Raw genomic sequence first — 19,421 nt, 5'->3', positions numbered from 1 at the left:
AAATTTTTCTTCGTCACTGAGTTGAAGTAAAATGAATCGGGAGTAAAGAATGTAACTCAATTGTCATTTAAGAGTCTTTGACTTTAAAATGTGACACGCACATCTGTACGGCCAACTTTCTGGAAGAAAAAGTTAAATACCAAAGAAGCCGGATGGGATTAAATAGCCTGTAGAGACTGTTTTGATGAAAAAGAGAAAATATAATTGAGACTATTTATTTTATAAGTATCATTAGTATGCAAAAATGCAATGACAAGTCCCGCAAGGTAAGTTATAATCAACTTGTTTTGAACTTCGGAAAAGTCAATTTAAATAATTTGTAAAGTTGAAATCGTCAGATATAGAATAAAAAATTTTGATGCCTTTGCCTTCGGTTTTTGTCGACGTCGACATTCTCCATTAAACTTTGAAGCTTTCGTATTCGCCTCGGACCCAGAAAAAGTAAATTCAGACAATACTCCGGGTATGTGTAAAATTTCTCGGAGAGGTGTAATATACTTCACTGACCTATATGATACATGTTTTCTATACGTGAGACATTTTGAAAAATAGTAGTAGTTACGTATTTCGGTTGTCACATTTGAATATTCATGTGTTACGTATTGTGGTGATGTACGTGGGATGTGAATAACTTACTAGTGGGACGGAAGTTAAACCCTTATCACGTATGTTGAACATATACAGCATATACAGTGAATGTTTGTCCTAATCATATTGATATTTCGTAACACGAAGAAGATAAACGACAAAAAATTATTTTTGTAAAGTAGAAAAATTCTCGACAAAATCCTTTCAAAAGTACCTAGTTTCATTTCGTAATCATCTCAGAAAGTTGTTTAAGTTGAAATTATTTATAATTGATCCAGGTCCACAACTATCTTGCCATCAAGTCGTAACTAATTCCTCATTCTTTATGAACTTAAATTCAATTATGTTAAAAAAATGTCGTAACATTTTTTATGTGCGTTGCGTTATAACGTGCCCTGAGTAACTTATACGCCACACACGTTTATGGCTTTCAAAGTTCGCTTCAATAATAGGAAATGTCAACCAACACTACTGTACTTCAACATTAGGAAGATCGTTGGCTCATGATCCAGACGTCCCCGGTTCAATATTCCAGAAGAAGTCAATTTTTAATTTGAAATATTTGTTACCAATAACTTCTAAAATGTATAATAACTACTGTCAACTGTTAATATGGTGTATGTTGTGTAAGTGAATTCAATAAAATTCATATTTTTAAATCTCTTGCAAAACAAAATACGTCTCGCACGTATTATATTCGAGCCCACTGTATAACTACCTTAACATATAGCATAACACGCATAACACGTAGGAAATTTCGCTCAGTGCACAAGATGTATCATTTCAGAAATAGTTACCTACTCACTAAAAAAATCAATATACTAATCATATGCTAAATAGATGTGTCAGTCTCATGTTTCATTCACCCTATATTCGATCGGCGAAATGTGGCAAGTTTTTGACAGTTCGTTGTGAAGGATTATTATGACTAAAACGAAACATGCAACCGAATCTATCTGGTTCGAGGTATGCGTCTTCACCTAATGCCATAATATGGTTTTAAAATAATGTCGTAACAAAACGTGAATAAATTAATCGGTTTCAGTGAGATCAAGCGGTGATCATAGTGATATTTTTCTATAAATGAATTTGCACGTATTGCTACTAACTAATAAAAATAAAACGTACAGCTGCGCAGTTCAAACAAATATTTTGTGAACTTCAAAGACTTTGGTATTTCTTTTCGTTGTACTCGGTTGTGCAGTTTGAAAACAAGAAAATTAACTTGAGTCTAAACTAACTTTTTCCCGTAGTGAAAGTAAACTGAGTGAAACAAATTCATTTTAAAATACTAATGTGCAAGTTAATTGTGATTTCGAAACCACATGAAGAGACCAGACAAACTGTGTGTGTGTACAAACACAGTTTTTAAATTATATAACAAAGAAAATTCCTGTTTTCGCGTTTAAGCTGGGAAAATTGTTGTTATGAAAATTCATTCATTTTAGCTGTAAAATGATGCACAACGATATATTGAGCGGAAAACATTCGTCAGATATTGAAAATGTTGACTGGAGTCTCGGGACAGCCCATTTATCAAACGTAGCACGGTACGATTGTTCATAAATATTTATTTTGCTTCACTGTAATAACAAAATCGATAAACATCTGAGACGAAGTTAATGTTGAATTGTTGTGTTATTCATATAAAATATCGTATTAATCATTACGCACGAATCCGATCATTAGGTTATCAGTGTTTGGTATAAATATGAACAACTAATCGCGTTCGTTTGAAGGCGGCTTTTGGAATTATTATTTAAATATTCAAGAATGTTAAGTTTGCTACTCTCTGCTAACATTTGTTTCTAGGCAATTTTCTAATTGACCATTCTGGCTCTGCAGTAAATAGAAAAGATAAGAAAATGAGATTAATGAAAACAGCACTTCAAAGCAAGTGCAAACGATTGTTGGTCTTTTATTAGTTTATTGACGTTTTTAAATGACGAGGGTAGTACTATCAGACTATTCGCTAAGTCATTAGCCTGTCGCAGCCGACAAGCATATATCAGAAATGTAATTATGGAATTTATTACGTCTTTTTATCGAAGTACTTTCAAGATACTGACGAAAAATCTTTTACTTCATTCGTTCTAACATAAGTTTTCCATTATAAGACTGCATTAGGCTGAGCTCATTAGTTACTGTTGTTGTCGTTGTCGATAACAGATGATTGATTAACCGTCGAACATCTTTATGATATGTTGGCCAACTCTGTAAACTATGAACCAGTGAAAAAACTCTTTTACGACTCTCCAAACTGAGTTTGAAAGCTCTCTATAAAAATATTTAAGTAAGATCCAGCTCGAACATTTACACATGTTCTTCGATGCTGCGAACGTGAAACGCTTTGTCTCTGTTAACGTGACAGTTCTTTTGTTTCACTCACAAGTTCCACCATTTACTTAATCATTTTCGTTTTCGACTGCAATTCCTACACAAATAGAAAACATTTTCCACTTGTTGACCTCCTAACTTGTTGCCTACTATCGGAATTTTTTTTTTTTAGATTTATCAGTTTGGGACGATCATTTAAGATCTCGAAACACAGATCTGTTGATCCTTTGTTTCCATTCCCGGTCATCATGTAAATCATGGTAGCCTTCCTGTTGCCGATAGGAACCTGTCTAAGATGTCAGGTCCTATTGCAGCAATTTCCGAAGGAACCACCTCGTAGTCTCCGAGCATCCTGCGTCTTAGTTGAAGAAATTTGGGGCAGTCACATATCAAGTGTGCACCCGTTTCTTCTTCTAGGTCGCAGGAACATCTCGGAGTGTCCGAAAGCCTCAACTTATTCATGTGCCGATTCAGCCCGCAATGTCCCGTAATCGCTCCTACTACTCTTCTAATGCGATTTCGATCCATTTTGAGCAAATCTTTGGCCCATTTTTTGTTAGGCTTAGGGAAGAAGCATTTCGTGTGAACGCCTCCGTTATACGCTTCCCAGCGTTCTGCGTGTTTACGCTTAACCCAGTCTTCCAGTGCTCTTTTACACTCTGACTGGGGAATCGGAAGGTACGGTTCTGGCCCGTTTGCCTGAGCCGCCGAGCCTTCTTTGGCCAGCTTATCTGCTTCCTCATTTCCCTCCACGCCGGAATGTCCTGGTACCCAGACCAAATTGATCCGATTGCTCAGACCAAGAAGGTTCAGGTATTCCTTACATTCCTTCACCAGCTTGGAGGTGACTACGGGCGATACGAGTGCCTTGATCATTCCTATATTGTCAAGACATATAAGGACCTCTTCGCCTTGCGTCCCTATAGGCAGAGTTTCATGTGCTCCCATTAGTGCCGCATAAAGCTCCGCCTGAGGTACGCTGGCGATCTCTCCCAGGTGGAAGGAATTGCCTAGCCCCGTTTCGGGGGCATACACTCCAGCTCCTGTTCCATTTGGAGTTTTCGAACCGTCAGTGAATCTGACTTTACTTCCCCTTGATAGGCCAGTAGGCCAGCCGTTAAGCCAGTCTGCTCTGCCTAAGAAGGTAGCGTCGAATCGCTTCGTGAAGTCAATCACCGGTGTCATCCGGTCTCTGGGCATGCCGAAAACTGGGCTTTCTACCACGCCACATATTTTCCCATGCCCTGCCCGGAAGTTAGAAGTCCACAAGCCATTTTGCACCAACCGATCCGCCGTGGCGAAGGCTCTAGCCTGAATTATCAGGTCGAGCGGTGGTACATTCAGCAGTGTCTCCATGGCCGCGGTAGCTGTGGTCTTCATAGCTCCAGTTATGCAAATGCACACTAGCCTTTGAATTTCCCCTAGCTCTTTCCGCGCTCTCTCTATGTCTAGTCTCGGCCACCACACCACCGACCCATGACATATCATGGGTCTGATGACGGCCTCATAGAGCCACAGAATAGCCTTCGACGGCAGACCCCAATTCCTCCCGAAGGAGTTCTTACAGATCCAAAAAGCCGTCAAAGCCTTCTGCGTTTTGTCCTTGACGTGAGCAATCCAGTTAAGTTTGCTATCAAGCGTCACTCCCAGGTATTTAACCTGGGGCGAGAGTTCCACGTTGACGTCGAATAGCCTGATCCTACCCACAAGTTCCGATCCAGTGCGTCTTCTGCTGAAGAGCACCAGGTCGGTCTTTCTAGGATTCACTCTCAGGCCCTTCTCGTGGCACCACTTTTCCACAATCTTCAACGCAGCCCTCACACGGTCTCCCAATGTACTCTCAAACTTTCCCCTGATCAAAATCGTCAGGTCATCCGAGTACCCTTGAGCGTAGATTCCCTCATCATTCAACTTTTTGATGAGGGAGTCTACTACAAGACACCAGAGTATTGGTGATAGTATGCCTCCTTGAGGGCATCCTTTCGCTACCCAGAGATTGGTCTTATGACCACACACGTGTGATTCAACGGTTCTGTCTCTGAGCATAGCGCTCACCCATCTCACTATCACCCTTCCCGCTCCTCTCTCAACCAACGCTTGGCGAATGACATCAAAACTGGTGTTGTCAAAGGCCCCTTCGATGTCCATAAAACATCCCAAGGCCACTTCTCCCACCAGCAGTGATTGCTCCACCTTCGCTACCAGCTTATGCAGGGCTGAATCAGTGGACTTGCCTGCTTGGTACGCATGTTGCTTGAAATGAAGCGGAAACTCCGCCAGAATTTCATCCCTGATGTAGAAATCTATCAGCCTTTCCAAAGTCTTCATAACAAACGACGAAAGGCTGATCGGTCTGAAATCCTTAGCCGTGCAGTGAGATGGTTTTCCCGGTTTCGGGATGAAAGTTACTTTCACCTTTTCCCATTTGGTCGGTATGTGACCAAGGGCTAAGGAGCTTCGTAATACCTCACATAGCGGTTTCAACAGTATCTCTCCACTTTCTTTTAAAAGAGCCGGAAAGATGCCGTCATCACCCGCCGACTTGAACGGTTTGAACTTGCCTATAGCCCATCTTAGTCTTTCCATAGTGACAATTCGCCTAGTCAAGGCCCAGTCCTCCTCCGTTGGAGGGAAGATATCTGGTGTTTCAACTTCGGCTTTATCGCCTCCACAGCCAGGAAAGTGAGCCTCTAGCAAGTGCTTGGCCGTTTCTTCACCACTACCAGTAAAGCTGCCATCAGGCCTCCGTAACGAGCTTGGCAGTAGCTTAGAGTCCTTAGCGAGAATTTTGTGGATCCTGGCATAATCTGGAACATATTCCATTTCTGCGCAGAACCTCCTCCAAGCCTCTTTAGCTCTGTGCAAAACTGTCTTTCTGAAAGCCTTCTGGGCCTCTTTATACGTGGCCCAGTCCGTATCCGTGGCCGTTCTCATGGCCTTATTCCACGCTCTTCTAGCTCTGAGTCTAAGTCTTTCTACCTCGGCGCTCCAGAGCTTGCCATCACTTTTCCGAACAGCCTTCGTTTCCGGACATGCGGATTCATAGGCTTTCGTCAGCAGCCACGTGATTTCCTCCACAGCCTCATTCAGTTCAGCCGAGGATTTAGGCATGATCTCCTCAAGCCTTCTTTCCACATGCTGCTTTAGAAACATCCTATATTGCTCCCAGTTTGTCCTTCTGGGGTTTCTGAACCTCACTACCTTTGTCACCCACCCTTTCAAGCTGAACCTGATAGTTCTGTGATCTGAAAAGCTGGGCGTCAGAGAGACCTTCCACGAATGGATTTGATCCGCTAAGTCCTCCGATGCAAGAGTGAGGTCCAGTACTTCTCTTCGATTCCTAGTCACAAACGTCGGAATGTTTCCTCTGTTCATGATACTAAGATTCGTATCTGCTATGAACTGGAGCAAGAGAGTTCCTCTTCGATTGATGTCCGTACTTCCCCAGACCGTATGATGTGAATTCGCATCACAGCCCAGAACAATAGGGACCCCTTTCTCTTTTGAGAATTCAATTGCTCTAGTCAAAAGCTCAGTGTACGGCGTTTCGGCCGTATCGGGCATGTAACAAGATCCCACTAGAAAGTCTCCACCGTAAGCGATTTCACGAGTGATTCTTACCACAGTGGTATCTTCATCCGAAAATTGTCGCATGAGCATCGCTTCGAGGATAGGGGCCACATAGATAGCCGCTCTGGTCCTGCCACCGTTGCCAGCGCTAAAGACTCTATTCCTATATAGACCGAAGCCCATTATTTTAGAGTTATTTACCCAGGGTTCCTGGATCATTGCTACATTTGTATGCCCCACTGCTATGTCACGGCAAACATTCACTGTGGCAGCTTTGCAGTGGTGCAAGTTGATCTGTGCAAATTTTATCTCTCTAGTATCCATTTGGAGACTGAGGTAGGGTTAAAAAGACGGTAGTCCTTTTTATGAAGTCTCCTTTTCAGGACAGGTAGCGTTCCTCTCGGTAGAGGGGTCCACTCTCCGTGTCACCATGCCTTCACCAAAAAAATCCAAAAACTAGCCTCTCCCTCTAGTCAGGTATTTCCTTCGTAATTTTCGAAGATGCTATCACTTTCCTGACATACGAGAGGGGACATTTAAAAGAAATTTGACCGGAAATTTTCTTATTCTTAAATGACGTAACATTTGGACCTAGTTTGTGGTGCTCGCTCATGTCCATAAATTTTTTTAAATTCCAAATTTAATGGTATTTGATGTACATGCGTGGCGATAAAAGTGCAATAATTATTTTGTTTACTAAAACGTTTTGAGCATAAAGCCTTCAGTCGAATTTATTGTCAGTTATTTAATTAGAATGCGTTAAAAGTTTGTTTTCCTTATCGTTTTACAGAAACCTTTTATGAGTCATTTTTATTTTGTACTTCCTATTATAGTTGTTTTAATTTTGTTTTTTAAATAATTCAAGCAAAATAAATCAACAAGACTCGATTAACTCAAAATGTATATCAGTAAGCTTTTTGCGACTTTCTGTTTTTTTTTTTTTCATTCTCTGTTACTCACATTTCGAGCTTCATAGCGATATATAGAACTTAAAACTTTTGATGAAAGAATCGTATTTAAAGCCATAAGGATCAATCGGATTTTACGAGGAGTAACTCACTTCGTCAAGTACATTTATTATTATTTAATTCCTCATGTAAGCTAAACATAGACAAAATTTTAAGATATTTCTGCACTGACGCAATAGCATCAGTCCTGTCCTGATCCAATCTGACATTATGACCTTCACTAAGTTAGTGTTATTTCATAAAGCTACTGAGTTAGGAATTTGTGGCTCTGGCCCACTTGTTCTTGCTTACTTTACACAAAATATAGTCATAATTCTGTGATTAGACATGAAGAATGCTAAGTAATATCTTCATGTAAGATGTAGCAATTTTCAATATTAAAAATTTTCACACCATAGTATGGTGACCATACCTATTACACAAGGAACGCCATCTTCATCATTGTCACTAATCCGAGAGGGACCCACTGGTCAATATGGTGACAAATTAATTTCCAGTTCCTTTCAATTCCTTCAAATACAGAATTAGTTCCTAATTACCAGATTAATTCTGTTTTGGCGGATTTGCACTTTGATTCCTATTAATTTCTAATAATTCCACTATATTTTCTGTTAACATTCAATTCATTGTCTACTTTTTACAAACAATTTTCTAAAAACTGTCTTTATTTCGATAATTTTCTAAGATTCATTTCAAATTTAAAGAAAACGAACGAAGTAAATGAAAGGACACAATCAGCGAATGAACTGTATTTTATAAACCGAATAGCCAAGACTAACAACCTGCAACGAGGGAGATGATCAAGTTTTTTTTTGCATTCGCTTAGTTCTTTCGTTAATCATACTTATCCGTATTTCCTTTCATTTACGTTCTATTTCTTGTATTTCCAGTCAATTCCTTCAATTCCTATTAATTACCGGATGCTCCGGCAATTTTCCTCCGAGTGTGTGTAATCAATTAATTACCCGAGTAGTTTCACCCTCGCACTAATCTGTCTAATATAATTCGGCACTGTTGCCTTAGTCATCATTCATAAATCTCGTCCTTCCTTTTTACGGATTTTTAGACCCGCTTCATCTGTCTCTCACCTTCAAACCCTTCTCCTACCTCCTCTTTGAAATCAAGAATGCACAACGTTTTCAATCAAAATCGTCATTTCTTTTAGAATTCTGGGATTGTGGTAACGTGATGTTTCGAATTTGTGAAAAAAGTTTTTTTTTTCTGATTCGAGGATCTAATTCGATTGTTTTGCGTGTCTTCTCATTATATCAGCATTCCTTGGTTGTAGTCAGAGCCTATTTTTGAAAAAAAAAATTGCCAAAAAAAATCAAAAAATTGGGAACGTCCAAAAACCGAATTTTTCGATCATTTCGAACGTTTTTGGCAACTCTTGTTCTCAAAATAAGCTAATTGAAATTTATGTTGTAGAAAAAATGGCAGGATAGCTTGAGTAAATAAACTAATTGAAATTTATGTTGTAGAAAAAAAATGTTGTGTTTTAGCCGGCTCTCAATCATTTTGTTTGATTTTATTGACGCTCTCATCTTTCAAATTAATCATGATCGACTTCATTTGAAAGCGGAAATTGTCAAGAATCAAACAAAAATTTTGAGAGTCAGCTAAATTGCAAGGCTGAGTTCACGAGTTGCCAAAACCGTTCGAAATTTTGTGAAAATTGGGTTTTCGGTTCGCAGTTTTTGGAAATTTTTGGAAATTTTTTGGAAATGTTGGAAAAAATTTCCAAAAATAATCCCTGGTTGTAGTAGTTTTTTTTTTAATTCGTGGGCTGTCTATCTATTTTGAAGGGTGGTAACTAAATTGGTATTGGATAGTTTTGCAATTAGAACTCATTTCAACGATATCCACTAATAACTATCTGAAAAGTAGGAGAAATTAGAGGCTCACTAACCTAGTAATTTAATTTGTTTTAATTTTCCACAGATTTGGTTCGAGTAGTAGCCAAGCTTCCCAGAGTAGCGGTGACATATGCCGGATATGCCATTGTGAAAGTGATCCGTTCAATCCATTACTAACACCGTGCTATTGCTCAGGTAGTTTAAAATATGTCCATCATACATGTCTACAACAATGGCTGACTGCATCCGAAACGAACTCTTGCGAATTGTGCAAATTTCCATTTGTTATGCACACAAAAATTAAGCCGTTCAATGAGGTAAGAACTAAGAATCAATACTACCAGTTCCAACTATAAATCGCAATATTTTTCGATCTTAAAGTGGCGTTCTTTGGATATGTCGGGCGTTGAGCGAAGACGATTGTTTTGCGCTGTTTTGTTCCATTGTGCGGTAAGAATTTCTTTTTTTAATTAATCGGCTGGTGGCTTATTGTTTACAATGATTTTATCAGGCTGCATTATGTGTGATTTGGTCGCTTTGTGTACTTATTGAACGCGCAGCTGAAGAAGTAAAGCGGGGCCTAATTGGTAATCAGATCATTATTATCTAATTTCGATTCATTTTGTTGATAAAAAAAACTTGATTTTTAAAGGTTGGCCGTTTTGGACAAAATTAGTCGTAGTCACTGTGGGTTTGACTGGAGGAGTTGTGTTTATGTATATTCAATGCCGTCAATATCTACAACTATGTCATCGGTGGAGAGCTCGAAATCGGTTTGTTTCACTGGCACCATCTATTCTGAAGAAGTGAAAATAACTTTAAAATTCTCATTCGCCAGAATTCTTTTGATTCAAAATGCACCGGAAAAAATGCATCCGATATCTCCACCATCACCTGTGATAGTTTTGAGAAATTATTTACCGAGAAGTGGAAATTCGTCGACAACCATGGGCACAGCCGGAAGTAACAATAATCGTGCATCACACGGCCAAATTGTGGCCAACATCGAAAATAACTCTCTTCATTATGATCGTGACTGGACGTTGGACGACTCCAGTCAATCATCGTTCAAGCCTTGTCCACAAGGATCCGGTAGCATGACACCACTTCAATTCCATGACTCAGCGCATAACATGTCAGAAAATGTTCGACATTCGGGAGAATTTGACAGTCCAGTAGCGAGCTGTTCAGGCGATCATCATGACACAAATCAGATGCCAAATCCAACAAAAACTAGTGATCTTAATTTGTTCAAAGTCAGTCCACGCACAGTCGGCCAGCATCCGCCTTCCTCAGCAATATTTTTGGAGAATAACGACATTCTCAATGACACCGACTATCCACGACTGTACCAACGACATTCAACCGTATTTACATCACCAGAAAGAGCCAAGGATACTCGCAGGTATTCGGACACTAAACTTTTGCAACAGCACAGCAATGCGATCGTTCCAATTTTTAATGTGACAAGTGTGTTGGGCTCTACTGTATCGAATTCATCGATTCAAAATTCTAAACAACCGGCACCCGGTATTAATGTAACGGATATAATATTCGAGAATAGTGGGAGCACCTATGATCCATTGGAATTAAACATTCAAGAAATGCTTGAATTGGACATACGACAGCATCAATTAACTGCCACAAATGCGGCACGATTATCACTGAATAATGTGTCCAATCAATTGACTACTGATAATAGGAACTTTTTCAAATCTTTGCCAAATTTAAGTGCAAGTAGTGAGAATTTACTGCAATAGGGGGTTTCAAATCAATTTAATCAAACAGTTACAAATATTTTTGAAAAAACGTTTGGAGCTTTGATCCAGAGCTCAAGTATTGCTTTTTCGGTGGATATAAACTTTTACATCACTCGTTTCATTTTTAAGGATTATTGTATAGTTTAAGTGGATTGGCCTAATAATACAGTTTTGCGTTCAAATCAATCGGTGATCCAAATTGTTTAACGAACGGAATGATCGTAGTGTTAAGATTTTGTTCGAAAGATATTTGAACAACAAGAAATGCTCTACAATTGGAATCCTGCGTTGTTCCGTTATATTAAACGCGGTACTTAAAAAGCACGTGTGATTGAGTAACGAACCAAAATAAATTGTTTATTGTCACATTTACCTTTCTAATCTACTCCAGCAGCATTTATGTTTTTCTGTATCTACCACTTGTGCTGAACTGATGTTCTAAAATACGAATTGACAACTTCAAAATGTGCTACTTGATTCCCGGATCCAGAAACCAATGTCCTCGAAACAATAAAAAAAATTCCTTCGACGAAAATATTTCCTACCTCAAATTTTGCTGTCAATGTCGATGTGACAAATTTTTATATTTTCTTTCAATTCATTTGCATTTTCCATACAAGTAACAATAGACATTTATTTATCAACCTTATTTAAACGGCCAGAGTATCACCATATAACGATTCAATCTAGTACTTTATTTGTTCCGAGTATCACTGAGTGCTGAGTTAATCTCTCATTTTTGTCACCGTTGTCGATAACAGGTAACTAGCCGTTTGTGTTAGGCTAAGAAACATTTGGATTTCAACCGAAACTGATGCACTGAAGGATGATGAGTTAATCAATGACTTTTTTTCGTTATCTAACTTTCGTGTGTTTTATCATTATATTATACACATCCTAAAAAATTGATAAATTTGTATGTAAATTTAGTTTAAGACTTTGCTGCACTGCCGGTCGTTACATTGTATCTGACATATATTTGAAGTTAAAACAACTAGCTCCCTAGCTGCAAAAGTTTTACCTAGGAAGCTAAACGCTAGGACTCATAACAGTGCCTATTTTCGAAGATTAAATGTTTTGAAATTCTTTTACTTGATTCTTCATTTTGACAATTTTGACATTTGAGAAGTTTCAAAAATTTCAATTCTCCAAAATGGGCTCTGATTTAGGTCCCGACTGATTGGAATAAAATGGAAGAAGTTAACTGAATAAGAGAGTCCATAACGACCGTCAATGCAATAAAATATTCTATAAAATTCCTGGTTAAATCACTCGTATTATACTTGTGTCCGTACGCGAGCTTCGCAAGCTTCACCTTGTTTTACGTATAAGCTCTCTGTTATAGGTGATTTAGCCGGAAATGTTATAGAATACGAATCAATTCTATACCAGCTCACTTATTAGAAGCGACAAGACTAATAATATATTAATGTTTATAGAAAGAGAGAGAGAGAGAGAGATTCTTTTTTCGTCGAGGTTTTCAAATCATAATATTCTAATGACATTTTTGAAGTGATAGTGTTTTTACTTTTGCTCACTTTTTTTCTCTTGTTTTAAATTAGATTTTTAACATTAAAACATGTCGATATAATAATTTTATAATTGTAACTAATATTCTATCTATTTAATAAATTTTGTTTTTTTAATCCATATTTTACCAATTCACATGTTTGTTAGAACTGATTGTGTTGTTCAAATAGCTCGTCCATTTGTTTAAATTCTGGATTTTTATTTTTTATTTTTAGCTTTTTGTTATAGGAGATGTATAGCACAAACGCATGCATTGGTGAACAACATCGTCAAATGTACATTTTAAAATAGGCCGGGCCTATTAGGCCCTAACATTAATTTAAACTTCCATAAAGCATTTCATGAAACTACATTTTTACATCTGAGCTATTATTGTGTTACTCAGAGTTTCAGAGAGGAATTATTGTGGGGACATGAATGTATCATCTTTTCCAGAAAAGATAGCAGTGTTTGAACTTATATTTGTTTTGACTCAATGACTCTGATCCAATTAGTCAAATAAAAATAAAAATGTTCAAACAATTACGTGTTGTGCTATAAGGGGATACAAACCAGAGTTCATCCCTTATTTGTGTCGTCGTTGTCGATATCGGATGAACAGGGTTAATTATCTTAAATGTAGCTTCCAATTGAAAATACTAAACTTTCACTTCCGCTTTCCGTTTTACTTCTTCGAAGCGACTGTGAATAAATTCAAATTAAAATTGTAAATTTGAAGATGTGACAAAACCGTGCTTGGAAAGAACAAGTTATCACATAAACATTTTTAGTTGTTGTTATTTTACAAGTCTATTTCCTTTACGCTGGAATTGGACCCTCTTTTTCTGTGATTTTGTGCATTACATCTTGGAATGAAAATAATATGAAATGCTATGAGAATGAATTAGATTCTTTTTTTTACTGTAAACATTTTTTTTTTTAAATTTCCAAAAAGGAAAATATTTTATTTTGAATTTTAAAAACTATATTTAATCTATCGTATATGACCAATACCCTCTCTAGCAACCAAACTACTTTTATTGAGGTGGTTAACGAATCAAGTAGCCTTTGAAATTTACATGTACATTACAGCGTAGTCAGTCAAAATGTGGAATAGTCTTGGTAGAATACAGAATACAAAGAAATAAGTTGTGAATTTGACACAGATAGCTGAGAGTTTGTTTGCTAGAGAGAGTATTGATATGACTCATTCTATAGTGAGTCACGTTACAAAATGTAACTAAATGTCAAAGTATTTATGGTCATAATTGCAAATAAACTATGAGGATATCCTTGGGTATTACTTTATCAACAAAGTGATTGAAATATAATAAATATTTGATATCTAGAAGATTTTGGGAGGTTTTATTGCATACAAATATTTGGTGAACTTCGTTACAAAAAAAGAAAACCACAACAATGAGTCGAAGAAAGAAATGGGTGAAAACTTCTGTTATATACACAAGTTCCGGCTGAATTTTTTTTAGATAAACCGTCTGGGACTTTGATTTCCCATTAATACTATTGGAAGCAAGGTTCTGAAAGAACAGGTTAAGAGTTCTTTCAGAACTTTGATTGGAAGTGCTCAATAATCAGTTTCAATTTATTTATTCAAAAACGTGAGGTAAAGTTAACTTTACTACACGGATCCACAACTTTATCTCAAGTTTTTGAATAAAATATAGGTATTGGCAATGGGGAACATGATAGAAATGGTACTTCTTGTGTGTTTACCGACCTCGGCTACGCCTCGATCGGCAATTTTCACATAAGGAGTACCATTTCCATCATTTGCCCCATTGATAAGTAATTATAACTATTGTTTTAAACAAAAAGGATAGCGTTCCCTCAGAAAATATGATAAGCAATTAATCTAATCATAATAAGAATAGTAGATTACATTCAATGCTACGAAAGTAATTCGTTACATGAGGTATCCTTTTTGCACCGATAAAAATGACGACCGGATCTTTTTTAGAATTGAAGTTTAATTTCCTCAGGGTTAACTTGGACTTATCCCCAAATGAGAGGAATTCTCGGAGGAATTAAATTTTTTAATCTTTGAGCTCTAATTTTTGGCGTTTGCATATTTACTATGCGCCGAAATGAAAATCTCATTATAATCAGATCAATGTTTCCTAGTGAGATTAAAAATGGCGACAAATATGCAAATTGTCAAATTCGTCTGTAGTTTTCTAAATATTTTTTTAATAAAGATTTAACCGTTTACAGTTTTTTCATAGTAAGCTGGATTAGTTGCCCGTTAAAATTGATTTTCTTTCCAAAGAACCTCACCACCTAAATGTCAATTTTTATCCTACACATTCTTAAAATCGATTTTTAACCGTGAACCCATGATGGCACCTTTTTGATCAAATGAAGGAAATAGCAGGTCATGCTGTCTTCTACATTTTTCTCCATTTGTCCAAAAAAGTGCCATCATGGCTTCATCGATTTTAAGAATTCACGCCGTAAGTGTGCCTAAAATTTTTTTAAATTTTTAGTGAACGATTCGATGAAAAAGTGAACCAAAAAATACATTTCAACGCTTCATTGTATGAAAATGACGCTACGTTAGAAAGACCTCCGCACTTTCCATTTTGAATTTCGACCGCACTTACGGCGTCAATTAGGCCAAAATTCGACATTTAAATGCGAAGGTTCTTTAAAGCTTGAAACTCAAATTGAGGTCAGATATAATCACTTTCTATAATAATTGGCAGATCTTGGTGACGATATGGTTTCCGCTACGTCGTCATCTACTAATACGTGCCTCCAGTAAAATACATTTAACTTTATTGACGCCGTAAGTGCGGTCGAAATTCAAAATGGAAAGTACGTGATACCTTCTAACGCAGCGTCATTTTCATGCAAGGAAGCGTTGAAATTTACTTTTCGGTTCACTTTTTCATCGAACCGTTCATTTGAAATTCAAATTTTAGGCACACTAACGGCGTGAATTGATTTCGATTCCGATTCCAAACAATGCGTGTCTTTTCTGACTCTTTCACACATTGCCATTAAGACGTATCTGTCTCTTACACAATTGTGTGATGGAATTAGTTCTCTTAAATGTAACGTTAGCCAACATGTATTTTTCATAGTGAACGTATGAGGATTTTGCCCCAACGAATTATTAGTCATTTGTTTACCGAGGGAAGAAAATAGAAAATTCAAGTAAAAGAGAAGTTTAGCGGCCGTGAATTACTGTGGAATTTGCTTGTGGTCGAACTAGCTAGAATTATTGACTCCACAAATCTGTGAGCAGCAGTTTTAACATACGTTTAATTTACCAGCTATGAGCAGCAGTTGTAGCATTCGTTTAATTTACCCGCTAAGGCTACTCCAAGGCTATAGACTATATAAATTTTACAGCATTGGGTTACTCAAGGTATTAATTTGTGATTAAAAAAGTAGCCGCGCGCGTTCTTTTTCGAAAATCGAAGACCAACAACACTGCATTCAGTTCTGCCATTTTAACAACGACAAAACCAAATTGACATTAATTTTATCGAATCAGATGACAAACCCGTGACTGCTTCTTAAAGAAATTTTTTACATTTTTTTCGTTTCTTTATTGGTCAGTCTTATTTTTTCATTTGTGCTGATCATTTCATCAAAATGATAAAATTAAGTGTGGTGTGCTGTGTCCTGTTTTTCGGTGGACTTACCATTGCTGATAATGTTCCTGCTTTAATTTGGGGCCCATTCGATCAGTTAGTCTCTCAAAATATTCTACATAATTTAGTGTATTGTCATTAAAAAATAATTTTATGCATTTAGTTACACACCAGCCCTAGCATTGAAATCATATAATGGGGACGAATTTATCGATGTCCTGAGTGAGCACACAACGCCTGACGCATTTACTCTTGTCATTGCCGAAGATCAGGTAATTCAATTTCGTGTTTTCTTTGATGTAAAATTTTTCTTGCTGTCATGTGACGAGGTGTCAGTGAAGAAAATATTTTTTATTTGAAAATCAAACAGTTCCTCACGACAAATTATAATTTATTCATGTGGGTGAAAAATTCATTGAAACGTTAACAATGTACGAAGTAACGGCAAGCGTATCCCAAAATTATTGGATGAAACATCTAGTCATTTCATCAGTATTAGCAGTGTCGATAACAGAGTCTAAAATGTCTATCTCTTTCAGCTATCAACTGAAGACCTTTCCCAATGCAGAACTACAATTGGCAATACTTGCTTCCCAGGAATTCAACAGCAGAAAAGTAAACTTTATCTTCCCAACGTTGAGAACCCTGTTCCAGTTATGGAAGGTTTTGCTGGATCGGAAAGGATTGAGGCCTACCTTTTACCGAACGGTGCATTAAGCGAGCCGCTTAACACCGATGAAGGTGGAAAGTTTGTTTTTATCAACTTCCCAGATGAAGCTACCGACGAAACGAAAGCTTCTAAATTATCGCGACACGATCAACTCATTTCGAAGCTTTCTGCGGATCTAGCAGCACAGAATATAAATTATGTCATAATTTACACCGGAAAACGTTCTGAACATCAGAAACGTGTCGTTCGTCAAGCAGTAAGTCCAGCACCAGCAGCCTCGTCTACTACATCGGCAACAACATCTGCAACAACTACAACAACAGCTGCAACCTCTACAACGGTTCGACCAAAACAAACAGCCGCTGACGGAATATTTTGGAAACGCGAGCGTCTATTAATGTACTACCTCGGCTTGCAACAGGTAGCTCAAGACGGAACCGCCACAAACATAGACGTCGGAAACATAACAGTAGGCGAGTTAACTGCAGGTAGAATTGGAGTTTCAATGGTTGCTGGTACCAATACATTTGCATTCAACATTAGCGGCGACAGTGGTTACTGGTGGGTTCATGATTTCACATGGAACGATCAGGCAATACTGTCAAATACTCGTATAGCTGCAGTGGATACGTTTTCATTCCATTGTTCACCATCAATTGATATAGGCACACTGAACAAAGCCACTTTGATTCGTTGGACGGGTCTGCAGATTCAGCCAGAATTCGGCACTGTTGCAGAACAAGCCTTCGACTCGTTTGGCGACTCCTGGGACTGCGTAGGTTTCGTCAGTCCCGGTATTGTAGGCGGATTATTCGTCGTCATTATGCTTCTGTTCATTTTGTCCATCGGCATATCGTGGATGATGGACATAAACACGATGGATCGCTTTGATGATCCGAAAGGGAAGACAATTACTATCAGCGTTAATGAGTAATTTCGTCCGGAAGTATGCAAATATAAAGTGCGCACAAGTATTTCACATATACGCGGCCTTATGATCCAAACGGTTTTACTTTCGATTGAATCGTGTTGTAGGAAATTAAATATTGTTCAGTAAATAAATTGAAATTTTAGACAGAAAAGGTTGTGTTTGAAAATTGATCTTTGGGTTTCTTGGATAGGGAATCCCTATCGGGATGGAATTCCAGAATTGTTTGTAAAGTTCCAAAACCGATTGGCTTTCGTGCATTTATTCCCTTGACTGAAAGTCAGTGTCTTACACCAGAAAATACCGAAATAACAAAAAGGTTCACTGTGATTGAAAAACGTTAAATGTGGGTAACAATTTTTCGTTGAGGGCACGATAACTTGAGCAATTTTTAACCAATTTGGATGATTCTTTTTTTTTTAAATACGTGGAATTAAAATACCGAGGCTAAGTTCGAAGATGGGCTATGTAGGACTAAGGATCTGGAAGCTATCCGAGTAAAAATAGTAGAAAGAATAATTTCATCATTCGATGTCCAGCTTTTAACGCATAAACATCTCTTGCTAGTGAACTACTAACATCGTTATAGTTGACTAACAACTTGATAGTTGACTATCAAATTTGATAGTTGACTATCAAGTTGTTTGTCATTTATCAAGTAATAGAGTTTTTTACCCCTACAACCATGTGTTACGCCAGCAAAATGCCTGTTATCAAATTAGCACACTTTCATTAAAAATGTGTAAGAAATTTTAATAAAAAAGTTACATTTTTGCAGGCGATGTAAGAATTATCTCAACTAATTTCTGATTTTTTTTTTTTTAAATACATGGAATGAAATGAATCAAAGAGAATATTGTAAAAAAAAATACGAGTGTGAAGTTTACGGCCAGAGCGAAGCGAGGGCCGTAATTCACACGAGTCGTGACATTTTATTCACGATTGAAGGCTTTGTGCATGGGAAATCGAGGAATTATTTTTTCTCTGTCTACCAATAAATTTCTCCTTTTACAAATATGTTAAATCCCTCTACCATTATAGAGTCGAAATTGGTACCAATTTACCGAAAATGTTGGTAAACTGAGGTATTTTTAACGATGAACCGAAAACTAATAAAGTTCATTTATTACCATGTCACCATGTGAAGGTATATTAAGTACCAGGGGACTTCCTCTTTTTACGCAAAAGTGTAAGAGACGAACATCTATCGCACTTTTTTATTTTGTGAAAAAGTCCTCGTTCCACATTCACAAAACATACTTCGCATCTACTCTGATTTAACGAACAAAGGCAATCAAACAAAATAATAATAGGCTCATACGAGTGGGAGTTTTCCACGAGTAATCTACACGAGTCATATTTATTTATGATTTGAGGTTGATTGAAAATCTTGAAAATTGAAAATTTATAAGAAAAAGTGGTTAAAAATCATTCCACCTTACGCTCGATAATTTCCAAGAATTTTTGTTGACAAATTTTACTGTCATTTGCGTGGAGTCATTGGAGGACGCCAGCATTTTTCGACGAAAACGATAATGCCCCACAATAACAGTAATTCCCAACAATAATGCCCCGTCAAAAATGGCGACCATTGTGAATGCATTCACATGGACTA

The 19,421-nt window shown here is 37.4% G+C and overlaps 2 protein-coding genes and 1 long non-coding RNA gene across 3 annotated transcripts in view; 2 read left to right on the top strand and 1 right to left on the bottom strand.

The window, feature by feature from the left end:
• Window positions 1–1,493: 1,493 nt before the first annotated feature.
• On the top strand, window positions 1,494–12,555 carry LOC119081290. The gene is made up of 6 exons (XM_037190052.1): window positions 1,494–2,138; window positions 9,405–9,636; window positions 9,701–9,769; window positions 9,831–9,906; window positions 9,972–10,092; window positions 10,158–12,555. The coding sequence occupies exons 1-6, from the start codon at window positions 2,044–2,046 to the stop codon at window positions 11,077–11,079; spliced, it is 1,515 nt and encodes a 504-aa protein (XP_037045947.1). The 5' UTR covers window positions 1,494–2,043; the 3' UTR covers window positions 11,080–12,555.
• LOC119081298 overlaps window positions 3,882–19,421 on the bottom strand; it is a 27,933-nt gene continuing 12,393 nt past the window's right edge. The window contains exons 2-4 of the long non-coding RNA XR_005088475.1: window positions 18,408–18,418; window positions 7,927–7,929; window positions 3,882–4,449 (exon numbers count right to left, since the gene is read on the bottom strand). This is a non-coding gene — a long non-coding RNA (uncharacterized LOC119081298). The remainder of the gene's footprint in view (window positions 4,450–7,926; window positions 7,930–18,407; window positions 18,419–19,421) is intronic.
• Window positions 16,068–17,962, top strand: LOC119081292 (V-type proton ATPase subunit S1). The gene is made up of 3 exons (XM_037190053.1): window positions 16,068–16,304; window positions 16,372–16,480; window positions 16,748–17,962. The coding sequence occupies exons 1-3, from the start codon at window positions 16,210–16,212 to the stop codon at window positions 17,810–17,812; spliced, it is 1,269 nt and encodes a 422-aa protein (XP_037045948.1). The 5' UTR covers window positions 16,068–16,209; the 3' UTR covers window positions 17,813–17,962.

This window comes from Bradysia coprophila, unplaced genomic scaffold (assembly GCF_014529535.1).
Source record: "Bradysia coprophila strain Holo2 unplaced genomic scaffold, BU_Bcop_v1 contig_358, whole genome shotgun sequence".
Lineage (NCBI taxonomy): Eukaryota > Metazoa > Arthropoda > Insecta > Diptera > Sciaridae > Bradysia > Bradysia coprophila.
Note: the sequence above shows the minus strand (reverse complement) of the source record. Positions and strands in the feature narration are given on the sequence as shown.

What these genes read in the sequence shown, in the direction of transcription:
- LOC119081290 (XM_037190052.1), top strand. Translation starts at nt 2,044, where the DNA reads ATGATGCACAACGATATATTGAGCGGAAAACATTCGTCAGATATTGAA. An exon ending in AAATTAAGCCGTTCAATGAG is followed by an intron (nt 9,637 to 9,700) that starts GTAAGAACTAAG and finishes TCGATCTTAAAG; the next exon opens with TGGCGTTCTTTGGATATGTC. An exon ending in AGTAAAGCGGGGCCTAATTG is followed by an intron (nt 9,907 to 9,971) that starts GTAATCAGATCA and finishes TGATTTTTAAAG; the next exon opens with GTTGGCCGTTTTGGACAAAA.
- LOC119081292 (XM_037190053.1), top strand. Translation starts at nt 16,210, where the DNA reads ATGATAAAATTAAGTGTGGTGTGCTGTGTCCTGTTTTTCGGTGGACTT. An exon ending in ATTTGGGGCCCATTCGATCA is followed by an intron (nt 16,305 to 16,371) that starts GTTAGTCTCTCA and finishes TTATGCATTTAG; the next exon opens with TTACACACCAGCCCTAGCAT. An exon ending in TTGTCATTGCCGAAGATCAG is followed by an intron (nt 16,481 to 16,747) that starts GTAATTCAATTT and finishes TATCTCTTTCAG; the next exon opens with CTATCAACTGAAGACCTTTC.